Source organism: Nilaparvata lugens, chromosome 5 (assembly GCF_014356525.2).
Source record: "Nilaparvata lugens isolate BPH chromosome 5, ASM1435652v1, whole genome shotgun sequence".
Classification (NCBI taxonomy): domain Eukaryota; kingdom Metazoa; phylum Arthropoda; class Insecta; order Hemiptera; family Delphacidae; genus Nilaparvata; species Nilaparvata lugens.
The window spans coordinates 9,568,124-9,584,578 of record NC_052508.1 but is presented as its reverse complement, the minus strand read 5'-3'; the positions used below and the strand labels follow the sequence as shown (position 1 = coordinate 9,584,578).

At 35.9% G+C, this 16,455-nt stretch overlaps 1 protein-coding gene across 1 annotated transcript in view; it reads right to left on the bottom strand.

Annotated features, from left to right (window-relative positions):
• Positions 1-16,455, bottom strand: part of LOC111055387 (xanthine dehydrogenase) — a 101,572-nt gene that overhangs the window by 57,802 nt on the left and 27,315 nt on the right. Inside the window, exons 5-8 of the mRNA XM_039427646.1 lie at positions 8,442-8,755; positions 7,973-8,114; positions 6,542-6,709; positions 942-1,003 (exon numbers count right to left, since the gene is read on the bottom strand). Coding sequence (XP_039283580.1) covers positions 942-1,003; positions 6,542-6,709; positions 7,973-8,114; positions 8,442-8,755 — 686 coding nt within the window. The remainder of the gene's footprint in view (positions 1-941; positions 1,004-6,541; positions 6,710-7,972; positions 8,115-8,441; positions 8,756-16,455) is intronic.

The window sequence follows — 16,455 nt, the reverse complement described above, 5'->3', positions numbered from 1 at the left end:
AGTGTACTGAGGAATAATCCTATAGGAAGGAGACCAGCTGGAAGGCCAAAAACTAGATGGTGGGACCAGGTCCGGAAAGATATGAGGAGGATGGGCCTAAAAGAGGAGGACGCGGGTGACCGAAACTTTTGGAGAGGCTTAGTTGATGAGGCCAAGTACCGACTGGAGTACGGGTGGCCACCGCAGTAAGTAAGTAAGTAAGTGTCAAACTCACCCGGTTGCAAAAAAAAATAATCCCGATTAAATGCCACGAGAACCATTCAGAGAAGCAATCTTCTCAGAAAAGCGTTCTCTGATTGGTTCTCGTGTAATTTAATCATGATAAAAACTCAACAGGCTTTTGTGCAACTGAACCATATTGTCAATAATAGGCCTATATTATGAGGAATCATAATTTTCTTGGACTTATTTTCAACCGAACATGGACATAGACCTACAAGGAAAATCCACTAAGTCCATATAAGTAAATTTTTCAGTAAATCAATTTCTAATTTTCTAACATCAATCATAATTCCCTTACAGTGATTTATTACAAAATAGTTTCATACTGCAAGAAATGGAATATTCTTCATTTGTTTGATAATTAATTATTTAACATTCATAGTTTATAGAATTAATTAAAAACTAATAAAGAATCAAAGTTTGGAAAATTGGACTTGCATTTTTCCTTGTATGCCCACGGAAATTCGGGAATAGAATAGTGAAATAGCAAGGGCAAATGACCTGTTTTTTTTTTAATTTTGAATATTTTTATGATTATGTGTTTTTATAATTTATTGTTGAGTAAATGAATAAAAATGTTCTCCTGGAAACATTTCTATCAAACATACTTAAACTGAACTACCTACACATTGGAATAGATTTTAACTAACAATAATGAAATATTTATGATTTCTAATTATGTGTATGGTATTTCTAATTGTAATTTCTATGGCACTCACCCCAACATTACGGATTTGCTTCCCCGCAAACCAATGTAGCATATTTTTTATCTCTCTCAGGACTCCTCCCCATATTTTCTGAAAAAGCAATAAGTCATATTATTACAATGTTAATTCTTTAATGTTGTTTTCCATTAGGAACTGCTTACTACTAGTAGTTCTGTGAACAGTAGACCTCGCGCTCAGTGAGTTACATTGACCTGTTGTTATGTTTTCTCAAAAATTAATAAATAATTTATCAATTAAGAATGTCTAGAAAAAATCCTAAATAAACATAGAGCATTCTGTCCTATATCGTACCGTGACGTGTCGTCACGGAATGTGAGTGTGAGCGCTGTTATCAGGTCTGGCTGCAACTGTCTACAACGTTTTTTTGTGTAGTTGAGAAGTTCATATTGTGGTAATTATTCATATTGAATGAAAAAAGACTAAGAAATTGTCAAAAAACCACTGATTTATTGATAATTAGAAAGACCGGTTTAGGTTATTACACCATTGTCAATCTCTGATAAACTAAAACTAAATACAAGAGCAGCAGAATTTATACTAGTAGGCGAGTACTGCTATTGGTCGAGGGCATGAACGCCTGCCATTGGCCTAGCTAGACAGTCTCCTCCCCCTCAACGGTGTGACAAAATGGCGGCTTAAGCAACAGAATCGCCATGATAATAAAATTGACTTTGAGTACAAAATAAGAACCAAGAAAACAAGTGTGAAAGATAATAAAACAAATATGTAAATGGAAAAACTATTGACTAATGTATGCTTACAATTTTATGATAAAACTAAATTCGTAGTGTTGTACTGGTTGAAATGAATCTGGTCATTTAAACTATACTGGGAATTTTCCTTAATTACTCTTGTTATTTCTAAAGCCTCTAGAATATTCAAAGATCTGCCTTTGTTATTAACATGCAGAAACTCAACATTCTCCTTAACTGTGAACTTGTGATTATTTGTTATCAAATGTTCTGCAAAGTTAGATTCCCCATTTTGTTTATTCCAATCTCTGATGTGTTCTTTAATTCAAGAAAGAAACTAAGTATCTAACATTTATGAATCCATATCCACCTAGACTTTTCGGTCAACCTAAATTACACAAAACTAATGTTCCTATAAGACCAGTGGTATCTTTTGTTAATTCCCCCTGCTCTAAATTAGCTCACAAACTGAATAGCACCTTTCGGTCATTAACGGGTTTTCAACCAAAGTTTAGTATTAAAAATTCATTGGAGTTGGTCAACAATATAAAACATATTCCTGTTCTATCATCCTATAAACTTGTGTCATTTGATGTTACTAATTTATTCACTAACATTCCGGTGGGAGAAAGTCTTGAAAGGGCTGAGGAAATAATGGAAGCCTCTATAAATGATCATACACTCAGAGAAGAACTGATAGGATTGATGAAGTTATGCACTCAGCATAATTATTTCAAATTTAACAATAGATTTTTTGAACAAAGAGAGGGGTTGGCAATGGGGTCACCCCTCTCACCACTCCTAGCTGAATTATTTATGGATAAGTTAGAAAGTAGAATCATTGAGAATAGTCATTTCAAAGATAAAATTGTTTACTGGTTTCGATATGTTGATGATAGTATTTGCTTATGGAAAGGAAGTAACAGACAACTAGACAATTTTCTTTCCTATCTGAATGGATTACATCAGAGTATAAAATTCACTGTAGAGGTAGAACAGGATTGTGTATTGAATTTTCTAGATTTAAGAATAGATCATAGCACTGGTTTTCACAAGTTTTCTATTTTCAGAAAACCAACCCATACTGATGTTATCATTCCTCTTCATTCTTGTCATCCTATTTCTCACAAACTTGCTGCTTTCAATAGTGTGGTCTATAGAGCACTAACAATACCTATGAGCCATCATGATTTTGATATTGAGATCACTAAAATTAAACAGATAGCTGTCACAAATGGGTATGAAGAAAGTATGGTGGACAGATTATTGAGTAAAATTAATAAAAAAATTTCAATCAATTCCAGCTTTGTAGGCTCAAACTGTGAGGAGAAGACTTGGATAACAATCCCATATTTAGGCCTTGTATCTGATAAAATAGGTAGGGAATTGAAGAGGAATGGATTCCATGTTGCTTTCAAGACCAAACCGATTTTAAATAGTCTATTCAGATGGAGTAAAGACAAAATTGATATTTGGGATAAAAGGGGGGTGTACAAACTTAAATGTGATGATTGTAATGCTTGTTACGTGGGTCAGACTGGTAGAAGTTTCAAAAGTAGAATTAAAGAACACATCAGAGATTGGAATAAACAAAATGGGGAATCTAACTTTGCAGAACATTTGATAAAAAATAATCACAATTTCACAGTTAAGGAGAATGTTGAGTTTCTGCATGTTAATAACAAAGGCAGATCTTTGAATATTCTAGAGGCTTTAGAAATAACAAGAGTAATTAAGGAAAATTCCCAGTATAGTTTAAATGACCAGATTCATTTCAACCAGTACAACACTACGAATTTAGTTTTATCATAAAATTGTAAGCATACATTAGTCAATAGTTTTTCCATTTACATATTTGTTTTATTATCTTTCACACTTGTTTTCTTGGTTCTTATTTTGTACTCAAAGTCAATTTTATTATCATGGCGATTCTGTTGCTTAAGCCGCCATTTTGTCACACCGTTGAGGGGGAGGAGACTGTCTAGCTAGGCCAATGGCAGGCGTTCATGCCCTCGACCAATAGCAGTACTCGCCTACTAGTATAAATTCTGCTGCTCTTGTATTTAGTTTTAGTTTATCAGAGATTGACAATGGTGTAATAACCTAAACCGGTCTTTCTAATTATCAATAAATCAGTGGTTTTTTGACAATTTCTTAGTCTTTTTTCATTCAAGTCTACAACGTTGATGGAAAGATACAATTTTCAAGATGTTCGATGTTTTTGAACGGGTAGTATTATAGTCAACTAACGTTAATGGAAAGATACATTTTCAAGATGTTCGATGTTTTTGAACGGGTAGTATTATAGTCCACTAGACAGCTGATTTATGATGAATAATTCTATAGTCTGATTTTTACGGTAATATTGGCGTATGAAGGAGGCTCCTTTCTCCTTTTATACTATCCTTGGAATTCAAAATTTCCAAAAATCTTGTATATACGTCGACGCGCAATTTAAAAAGGAACATACCTGTCGAATTTCATGAAAATCTATTACCGCGTTTCGCCGTAAATGCGCAACATAAAAACTTATAAACATTTTAAAATTTAAACATTAAGAGAAATGCCAAACCGTCGACTTGAATCTTAGACCTCACTTCGCTCGGTCAACTAGTAGTTCTGTGAACAGTAGACCTCACGCAGTATTCTCATCCACAAGTACCTGATTGGAACTATAGACCTTACAGCAATAGACTGGCTTCTCCACACATCTGTGTAATTACTAATTTGTCAGCTGATTTATGATGAATACTTCTATAGTCTGATTTTTACTCTAATATTGGCGTATGATGGAGGCTCCTTCTTCCTTTTATATTATCCTTGAAATGCAAATTTTCAAAAACCTTGTATATACGTCGACGCGCAATTAAAAAAATGAACATACCTGTCAAATTTTCATGAAAATCTATTACCGCGTTTCGCCGTAAATGTGCAACATATAAACATACAAACATATAAACATACAAACATTTAAACATTATGAGAAATGCCAAACCGTCGACTTGAATCTTCAGGTGCGTACAGACTTTCGCTCTGCTCCGCAACCGAACGTCACTCCAGCAGAGCGATTGATGATCGACCGGCGAGCAACAGTGGTTCGACCGGGGAACGCGAGAAGATCTAATATCTTCCGTAACGTTCATGATGGGTGCGTGGGCGGAGCGACTGTGGTTCGATGGTGGTACGAGGGCGGTACGAGGGAGGAGCGTGCTCGGTGCGGGTTGGAAGCGCGAATATGTGTACGCAGCTTTTGACTTCACTTCGCTCGGTCAATTAACTATAAAAACTTACTTTATTCAACATCTCTCTCCATTGACCCATTCATGAAATCATCACAAATAGAAACGTGTGTATCGTATTGTATTATCATTCATGCCCTTATCATCACCTAGGCTTAAAATACTTGTGGAGAGTTGTCTTTGTGAATGGATAAATGAATGAAACTGCTTACTATTAACTGTAAAAACTTACTTTATTCAACATCTCTCTCCATTGACCCATTCATGAAATCATCACAAATAGAAACGTGTGTACTGTATTATCATTCATTCCCTTATCATCACGTAGGCTTAAAATACTTATGGAGATTTGTCTTTGTAAATGGATGAATGAATGAAACTGCTTACTATTGGAAAGCAGCGTATGACACTCATTTTAAAAACCTTTTTATGATACAAAAGCATAAATTATTAGAGCTGCGCTTGGGAGACCCGGACTCTATCCCAGCAGACTAAAGCTGGGGTTACACCACAGTTAACAACAAAATGTTAATAACTTAATCCTCATAGATTCTATTTGATTGAACGGAACTTGAAAAACACATATATGGAATGGAATGGAATAGATTTGGGCCAAGCCTGTAGTTCCTTACTAATCATATTTATATGATTTGTGATTCTGTCCACGAATAAATAAATAAATAAATATGTTCATCATGTGTATGATAAGTTATGTTCAATTTAATAGAATCTATAAGGATTAGGTTATTAACATTTTGTTAATAACTTTGGTGTAAAGGCAGCTTAATATTTGAAGAGATAGATCTACCAACGTTACGTAAACTTATGTGACAAATTTAATTCTTTTCATTGATAAAAATACACACCAATTCACCCGTCGCACAGACCCTTATAATATACGGCCAACTATGCTTTCAATATTAATTTTACTTCATTAACATCTAGTAAACACCAATTTGTAAATCAGAGTAATGAAGTAATAAATAAAATTCCGGAAGACTTTATTAAAGATAAAATAACAAAAACCAAATTGAGATTGTCAACATCGTAGGGAAAAACAGAATTATTATTTTAAAATTGAGAACTGAGTTGTCTAAATCACCATTTTTGGCAAAATTAATTATTCATTATTGTGTAAAAATGATTAAAACTTGACAAGTATTATATTATTTTTCTGTGCACTTATATTTTGTTTATCAAGTACTTGGATTATTGATAAAATTCAATATCCGTAGATTATTATCCATCAACAGAATTGTTACTTTTGTACTGCTGTTATTAGATTAAAAAATGTATTTCTTATTTTTAGAACTCGTAGCTTCTGAAGGAGCTACGGAGCTTCTACTAAAGGAGAAGCTTCTACTGGAGCTCAAGGCTTCTTTTTCCAGTCACGCCAAAACCTATTGTATTTTTAATGATTATTTTTATTTGTGAAAATATTTATTTGGCAATAAATTCATCATTCATTTGACTGCTAATCGTTATATTCAATATCAAACAATGTTAATTGTAGTGTAATAGATATAGAAAACATTACAAATTCAGTATGATGATTATATTGTGACTTATGATGTGTAGGTGACTTGGTTTTGGTTGTTGTAAAGATCTGTAGAAAAAATCTTTGTAATATGATGAAAATGAATTTAATAGAAATGCTCACTTTTGATGGATGCCAAATGACCAACAATGAACGATTCCAGGTCGGACAATGTGACAGCTGCTCCAACTTTGATGCCATCCGACTGAACGGTGATCTCACTCAACTCGGCAACCTGACTCGGTTGGATCAGAACTGGGTAGACGCAGTTCTTGAACTTCACTTCCACACCTGGATCAAAATTAGATTAGATTAGAGTTCTAATTATTTATGTATATTACAATGCTAGATAGAGGACGTACACACGTGAATTATTTCATTCATACGTTCATTCATCAGTTATAAATCCATTTATTACAGTTGTGTTGTGTGTGTGATGTTGTAGTATTTTTCTATAATGGGAAACAAAACACAAATTGAAACTATTTATTTATTTAGCATATGGCTAATAAGCAATATTTCCAATTTGAAAGTACTGACAAATCATAACCCCTTTTGGGCTAATTTTCAATCAAAATTCGGGAATGAAACAGTATATAGGCTAAGGCTGGTCATACACCGATTAGTCAAGACAAGACTAGTCACATTTAGTCACAATACTTCACATTGCTGCTTATGACGCAATACACACTGAATAGTCATTGCAATTAGACATGACTCCATAAGCAACTATGTGAAGTATTGTGAATAAACGTGACTAGTCTTGTCTTGACTAATCGGTGTGTGACCAGCCTAAGGGCTATATAAGCCTGCCTTTCCATTCCCAATCACTTTTTATGATTATGTGTTTTTTCTCTGTTGAAGAAACAAATTTCTTTGAGATGTGTGGTTTTTGGTCAGGAGAACACAAGTTTTTATAGAAAGAATAAACAGTGGTTGACAATTTCTATTTATGTTTTTCAATCCAATAATCATTTCATGTGTTCTTTGATTGTTTGATTCATTCATTCATTGAGTAACATGTTCATTCAGACACTTTTCATAGAAATTTGGAAGTAACACACTCACATTCATTGTATATAATGAGCTCCACGTTTTAATGGTAGTATTTGATTAACATTACTGTTGCTATCCTTGTCTATAATACGACAAAACAGATAGAGCTATCCGTTTCTACCTCTGAAACGTTGTCAGGACGTTTTCAACAATGTAGAAATATTATCAATTCACAAATTATATAATTTCAATAGAGAAAATGTATTTTTTAGTAATTGACAATTTCATTTTCTTTACGAATAAAATATTATTGATTATTCTAAGCAAGAATGAACAGTTAATATTACATCAGATATACCGGTATCAGCTATCCTCTTTAGAAGGAAGCGGCAAGGCAGAGAATCGGCAGCGCTGTTCTCCTATCTTTATCCACTGCCATCATAACGTGAACCTCTCTATAGAAGAGCCGATCATGTTGTGTTGACATGTTTCATTTGTTTATTTATCAGTTTATATTTTCTTTTATTCATTTTTCATATTTTTATTTCATCAGCTTACCAACTTCAGTATTCCCGTTGATGATTTTTGCTTGAGGGAATTTGTTCTTCAGCAACAGCAGCTCTTGCAGAGATGTTGGTCTGTACCAGGTCGCCCTTGATCCAGGAATCACCAAGTATTGGCTGTCATATTTTCTCTCAATCTGGAAATCAACAAAAAATTAAATCATTCAATGCAGTGATAGAGGATTGAAAATATCAACATAATAAATCAGTTGAGGCAATATAATATTTTGAAGATATACACTTTTGACCGCCAATGACTTGAATTACATCTATTTACAATTATTAGAAAGCTTTAGAATAAAATTGGCAACTCTGCCTCCCTATCTTTTCCACTGATTTTATAACGTGAATCTCACTATATTTAGATAGCTCGATGATATACAAATCGAAATCTATGAAAAATATCACCAGTAGAAAGTTCATTTTTAGCCTTTGCACGCAGCCTTAAACAACAATGCTCTCACCTGTAACTCAGGCGGAAAAATTGGCTCCTGGCTGGGATCGTAAGGCAGGAACTCGCTGGCATCAAAGAGCGCCGCCGGCCGATTGACATCCTGTGACGTTTCAGTTCCGTTGCCGTTGGCAATGCAGCCATTGGCAGCCATGGAGCCATTGACAGGCTTGTTGCGGCAACACTGGTCGCCCATGGCGCACTGGTTGCCGTTGGTGACGCCATTGAGGGGAGTCACCGCGGCGCGCTGTGCCTGTTCCCATTCCTCTGTGAACGTTCGGAAGCCCTCGATGATCGGGCGGTAACCGGTGCAGCGGCATAGATTACCTAAAAAAGCGAAGAAAATATGTTTTCAATCATCCAATCAGAGTGTTTTCTTCCCTGTCTGAGAACGCCTAAAAAACGCTCCATGTGGCTTGGCCCTTAATTATGTTTTGGCAGGGAGTGAGGAATATAAGGCCCTTTGCACACTGGGCCACCATGGAAGCGCTTCCAAGGAAGCGCCACCACGTGGTAGCATTGTCTCTTATCTGTCACTGCACACTAGAGCCACCAGCCACCAGCCGAGCTTCCAGGAATGTGGTGGCTCGAGCCGCCGATTTTGTGTCGCCACCAGACTGTCGCGCCACCACGTCATACCATTGAGTATTACCTTTCATTGCACACTACAGCTACCAGCTACCAGCAACCAGAAAATCATCTCCAGTTCAGTTTCAATTCAAATCAAGTTCAGTACGTCTGTTGAAGTCGACATAATGAATAGTGAACAATTTGATACAGAAAAGTAGGATAAAAAGGGGGACTTCCGATTCAAATCAGCTGTTTTCCCCCCTCCCCCATCACTGAGCGTGCGCACGCTCATGCCAGAGTATTGATTTCACACACTCAACTATTTGTGTTGTAATATGAAATAATACAGTAAGTGAAGATGGGAAAAGAAGAGAAGAGAAGAGAGAGAGGCAAATAAAATAATATATATTTTGGTTAACACACACACACACACACACACACACAAAGTACATTTATATATTCAATAGGTATTACATAAAATCAATTACATATTCATGGTCAATTTCAACATTGATTTTTTGATATAGCCATGCAAAGCATGGACAATCTGCAATGAACATCTATAGTTATGTCTATCAGCACCAACACTATTCTGCTGTGTTGCAAGAGATTCTTGTATACATAGACGTATTTCCTCCAATAATGTAAGTAAATAATGTTCTTCACAATAGACATGTGAAATTGAGCTACTACATTTCTTTAACAGTCCATCAAGGTTTGGTGGTCTAAAATCAGAAGCATACTCACACGAAATATCAATAATTCGAACATAATCGTGAATTACACCATCTAATTGTTTGTATAGGAGAGTCACTATGTCAAACCCATAAACATAGATTTCTATTCTATTTCCATGCCTTTTGGTTGGATTGAACAACCACCCTTCAATTGCATCAACAATAACATGTTTAAAACATCTGTAGGGTAGTAATTGCTGTTGACCCATTAGACCACACTCCCCCCACCTCAGTCCATGTTTGGTTACTAACCCATTATTTTGATTGATTGTACTTGTTGACAAACAGGTATTTTGGATACGGTTGTTCAAAAAAATATTGACTAGTCACTACACTTTGACATCCGCCATCTTCACTTGACTCTAGAATTACAAGTTCTTTAGCAACTAGTTCTCCATTATTGTCTTTAAATCCTTGAATGTCTATTATATAGACACTACTACAATTATTAAGAGAACTTCTAGATGCTGTATGTGCAGGTTCAATTGGAATTGCAGGTGATGATGGTGAAGAAGATGTTGTGTTGTTCATTAAATTTGGTGAGGATGAATTTTCCATTGTGCTTTGTGCAGTCACTTTCGTAATTATTTTTCCAACATTATAATCTGTAGAGAACAAGAAAAAAAGCACTGTTATGAACAATATAACTACTATCCTAAATACTCTCAATACTTGGTATATGGCTGTTGCAGGTGGTTTCAATTTAGATTTATTTCTTTGTTCTCGAGTAAATTGTAAATATGACATGCGCACATGTCTACATGACTCATTTCCATTTATAGAATTCCTTGAATCTGTTGTCAATAGTTCAGTTGTGAGTTGTGCTTCATACTGTCACCAAGAGGAGGTGTTGTTTAGCAATATCACAGAAGAAGAAGAAGAAGAAGACGACGAGGTGTACACCATATCTCCATCACACTCTACATCACCCTCAATAGCTTGCAGTAGTGCCAACCGGTTAACTTTCATCAGCTAACCATCATCATCTTACGAAAAAATGTGCTGTTCGGATAGAGAAAAAAAGTCTAATTGTTTGAGTCAAAATTGTTGTCAATACACAAGTGGTACAAGGTTGATTATAGAAGTTGTGTTTGATTTCAACAATACACATGTTCGAGAACCATTTGGTTCTGCAGAGAATTTCCTAGGCATAATGAGCAATACTTTCTTTCATGCTACCAGCATTCTTGCTTTCAACAATGGTCAAGGATTAGTTATCGAATTTCCCACAAGTAGAACGTATTGTGAAATGGTAGAAGCCATTGACCCTGAACTACATGCTTGGGTTATTATAAATATTTACTCGATATAGTCTTATAAATATAAAGGTAATACCTATTTGTAAACCATTTTCATTTTTTGTGTGCTATTGGTGAAAAGAAGTGGTGGTGGTGTTTTCATAATGGAGAATGAGAAGAAGAGAAAAAAAAAGATTGAAAATGAAAAAACTGTAATAGCCAAGGAACTACACAAACCAGCTTTGAAAAACTACCCTACAAGACAGGTGACATTAAAGGGGCTGAAAGATTTACTACAAGCTGACTTGGTTGAAATGATACCCTACTCGCGACACAACAAAGGCTACAAATACATTTTAACAATAATAAATTGTCTGAGCAAGTTTGCACACGCAGTACCAATTAAAAATAAATCTGCCAATGAGATAGTCGATGTGTTTATTCCTATACTCGATAGACATGGCAGCACACATAACCTCCAAACTGACAGTGGAAAAGAATTTATAAACTCAAAGTTTGCCAATCTAATGAAACGCTATAATATTAATCACTATACTAGCTATTCTGATAAGAAAGCCTCAATTATCGAAAGATACAATAGGACATTAAAACAGTCAATGTGGACTATGTTTACCGAACGGGGATCTTATAAGTGGATAGACATAATCGATAGCTTAGTTAACAAATACAATGAAAAGGTGCATAGAACAATTGGTATGCGGCCCATCGAAGTAAATGAAAAACATGAGCAACTACTTTTGGACAAAATCGCTGAAAATCGTCGTAAATTCCGTCAAAAACTGACAACAAAGGTGGTAGTGCCAAATTTCTATCCAGGACACTGGCAGAAAATCGAGCCCGGTGACAGAGTTCGTATAAGCAAGTATAAAATGATATTTGACAAGGGCTACCTTCCGAATTGTACAAACGAACTGTTTACAGTCACACGTGTTAGACCAACACTCCCTGTAACCTAAAAATTGGAAGAATATCATAAACAACCTATAAAAGGAGGATTCTATGCTGAGGAGCTGTTAAAAACTACTGTGTTTGAAATCGATAAAGTTATAAAGAGACAGGGTAATAAGCTGTTAGTCAGTTGGAAAGGTTATGATAATAGTTATAATTCTTGGATCAATCGTTCTGATCTGATCTGATAATGATGATAAGAGGAGGAGGAGGAGGAAGAGGTGGAAAAAGTAAAAGAAGAAATATTGAACTTGTTGAAACTAAACAAAAGCTACCAGTTATCGATTTTGATTGTATTGTTAGTAGAAATTTGAAACAACAGGTGGGGGGAAAAAAAAGACAACTACGACACAGTTCTCTATTTCCGAGTCATGTGAGATGCATTATATGTGGACCATCAGGCTGTGCTTAAACAAACGTTCTATTCAACATATTATTCAATCCAAATGGTATTCGTTTCTCAAATATCTACATATTTTCCAAAACAACATTTCAAGATAAATACAATTTTTTACGTGCTGTTATGAGTGGTCTTGCGCCGGAACTCAGTTACACAGAGTGTGACACAAGTGATGAAATTCCACCACCCCACGAACTGCCACCCAACTCTATAATTATATTTGACGATGTAATTTGTGAACAACAAGATGCTATACGACGTTACTCCACAACAGGAAGACACAGCAATGTGGATTGTTTTCATTTGGCACAAACCTACAGCTGTATACCAAAACAATTGATACTAGACAATGCTAATTTTCTAATCGTGTTCCAACAGGACCAGTTGAATACAAAACACTTGTTCAGAGATCATGTGTGCAGTGGTGATATGTCACTGGATGAATTCCAAACCATGTGCGATAATGTATGGTCGTCATCCGCGCATGCGTTTCTAGTTATTGACTGTACATCAGACAAGGATAATGGACGCTACAGACAAGGATTCGACGCATTTTTAGTCAGTGCACAACCGAAATAACTTCAGTCTAGTGCTGGTTATTGCAATGGAGGGGAGTGGAGCACTTGGTGCTGGTAACAGCAACATAAGTAAGAAGACTAGGAAAAATATGGTGAAGAAGAAGAAAGAGAAAAAAAACAGTAAACTAAAGAATAAATTGACAACTACTACTGAGATAAGTAAGCTGAAACATTATATAAAACAAAAACATAAAGCACTTACACAAGATTTATCTTCGAGCGACAAACAAAACACTAAACGAATGCAACCGCTCTTGGAACCACTCAAGGATATTACAAATCTTATTCTCAACCGTAGCGATGACAACACTTCATCAGCATCAATACAGCATCATCAGCAATCACTATATCCTGAAACAAATTACTTTCATCAGCAACACTCATCTACACCGTTATCTCAATCCAGCCTTGGAAAACGGAAACACAGCTTATCATCTACTACTTCTCTTCTACCTTCGATTTTGGAGAAAAGTGACAGTGCAAAGGAGAGTGGAGGAGACAATAACGAACAAGTGAAAAAGGAAGAGAATAGGAGCGTGTCAGCAGCAGTTTCTTCAATAAAGAGACGTTTATTGCAAGACAATGATGATGTTAATAAAACTAGGGAGGAGGAGGAGGAGGAGAGGAGGAGGAGGAGGAGGAGGAGGAGGAGGAGAGGAGGAGGAGGAGGAGGAGGAGGAGGAGGATGATGTAGAGGAAGAGGAAACTACAGTACCTGTATCACAAACGACACTATCCGAAAATACTATATTGGGCAGTTATATTTTGAGATGGTTGAAAAAAGGAAAGGAGATTGATCAACATTTTGGACCAAGAATCAAACCATTTAGTGGAAAATATTTTCTGGGTAGCAAAGTAATGACATTTGACAATGATGGTAGTGAAATAATTCTAAGTAATCCTAAAAGAGATGAACAAACTGGAGAATTTGGTGTACGCAAGTTTCCAGTTACACAAGGCCTTTGCGAGCTGATTTTCATGAAAAATCCCTACATATTTCTAGTAACTGAAAAAGATAAACGCATTTACAGACAAATTCTTATTTGGACTAATGTTTATAGAAAAGGTTATCGTACCAATGGCAAAATTGCTAATTACAATCAAACAAAGTATAAGTCAATAATAAAAAAAATACTACAACTTGCCGATGAAGCTACTCCAAAGAAACCATCAACAACAACAACAACAACAACAGCTGATGATGATGACCTGCTGAAAAAACCATTATCACCAGCAGTAGCAGCAGCTCGTACACCATTGTTGCAGCAAAAGAAAGTACAAGGTCGAGGATTGAAAACTCTGTACAATATTGTTCCAAACAACAGTGACAATAATACATTCATCGACTACATTTACTGGAATAACCCTAATGAGTTGGTTGATAGGCTCCACCTGCTTGATGAATCACATGCAGTTGGCAATACTGGTCATCAAAACGAAATCAATTCGATTTTAGAAGAACTAATTGAAAATGGATATATAGAGGGCATTGCACCGGCACCAATTTAAGTGAGGAGGAGGAGGAGGAGGAAAAAAATGTGATGGAAAGGGGTTTTTCAAAATAAAAGGACGCGATTAGGTAGAAATGTGTTCAGTTAGTTGGTGACTTTTATGATGAAATGAGGTCTAGTGCTCCTTCTCAGTATTATCGTTATCGTCGTAGTAACAACATCAGAAGAAGAAGAAGACTAAGTAACAAACTATTAACAGAAATGGATCCTGTTGGAAACATTAATATCCGTGGCAGACGAGTTACTAATGTTGGTAATCCACGTAATAATAGAGATGCTATCAATGTAAATACGTGTAAACAGTTGATTGAGCAAGCAATTAAAGAATTTACATCTTCATCATCGTCGCCGTCATCGCAATTAACAGAAGAAGAGATGATTAAATCACTGTTGAATAGTGAAACACTAATGGAAAGAGTGAGAGAAATTACAGTGTCTGCGTTTGCAATTATTGCCAATGCAATTTCAAAGGAATTGTCACACGATACTCTACATCAAGAGCTTATAAAAGAAAGACTCATTAGCAGAATGCAATAAATACAGCACTTATCGATTGAACAAACCATTGATGGCTGTCTTTGGAAAGGGGAAGATATTGAGTACTTCTTTTCTTCTTCAAGTGGTGGGGGAAAAAGTCACTCAAAAAAAGGACGTGGAATTCTGAGTGATATTTCTGGTGCAGTTGGAAGTGTTATAAATAAATCCATTGACTTATTACCTGTGGAACTTCACATACCAGGTAGAAAATATTCTCAAAGTAAACAGTATAGTGCAAGATAAGCTGGAGTCAATCTAGATATAATAATAATTATGGCGATATGTTTTTTTTTTTAATTTTGTAGGCTACTCGTACTGCGGACCAGGGACAAAATTAGCTAAAAGATTAGCAAGAAACGACCCAGGTGTAAATAAATTGGACGAAGCTTGCAAGAAGCACGATATTGCGTATGCAAACAGCAGCGACACAGCAAGCAGAGCAGTAGCTGATAGAGAGTTAGCAGAGCATGCTTGGAGCAGATTAACATCTTCAGATGCGGGTCTATTGGAAAAAGCAGCGGCATTAGCTGTAACCAATATAATGAAAGCAAAATCAACTTTTGGAGGCGGGATGAGACCGAGAAGAAGAAGAAAGGGCAAACAGACCAACAAGTCTACACAGTACGATAAGGAGAAAACGGATGAGGGGGGGGTAGTGTCAGGTTGAGGAATCTATTTGAGACGTCAACCGCAGTTACAGCCATACAGGTAGAGAGGAAGAGGAGTGGGGGGGAGCAGGAGAAAGGAAAGGATGTGGAAGAAAAAAATGTCATCATCCACATTAAAACTTTGATAATAGCCTTACCAGATAGAAGCACTTAGCGAAGCTGATCTCTACAAGTATGCTTGTATTTTACGATTGAAAAATTTTCGTGGTGTCTTTATGCGTAATACATTACCTCTTTGTGGACCACGAAGTCAAGAGTGCGCATGTATAAATCTCGATATACTAGGTGGACAAGGAACACATTGGGTGTGCTATGTGGAAGAGGACAATGTTGTTCACTACTTTGACGCTTTTGGCAATCTTAGACCACCACATGAATTTATAGCCTACATGCGTCGTGGACAAACACCGGCCACAACAATAGAATACAATTTTGAATGTAAACAAGAGAATGTTTACTCACACATTTGTGGACACTTATGTTTAAAATTTCTTGTAGATGAAATATATGGCACTCATTTTTTGTAATCTGAATATTATGTAAGTTTGAAAATGAATAACCATAATTTTATGCAAGTTTGAAAATGAATAAAAATAAAGTGTGTGTGTTTAACTTATCTTCTCAGTTTTTACAACTTACCTATTCTTTAGAATAAGAGAGAGAGAGAGAGAGACTATCCTTACTCACTATTGATTTTCCGCAAATCTAGAATATAAAAACACAATGCATTAACAGGTGTTTGTCATTGAGTGAGTCAACTTTGACATAACAAGATGCTTTGTTTTGGTGGTAACAAGCCAATCTTGATAAGCGAGTTTT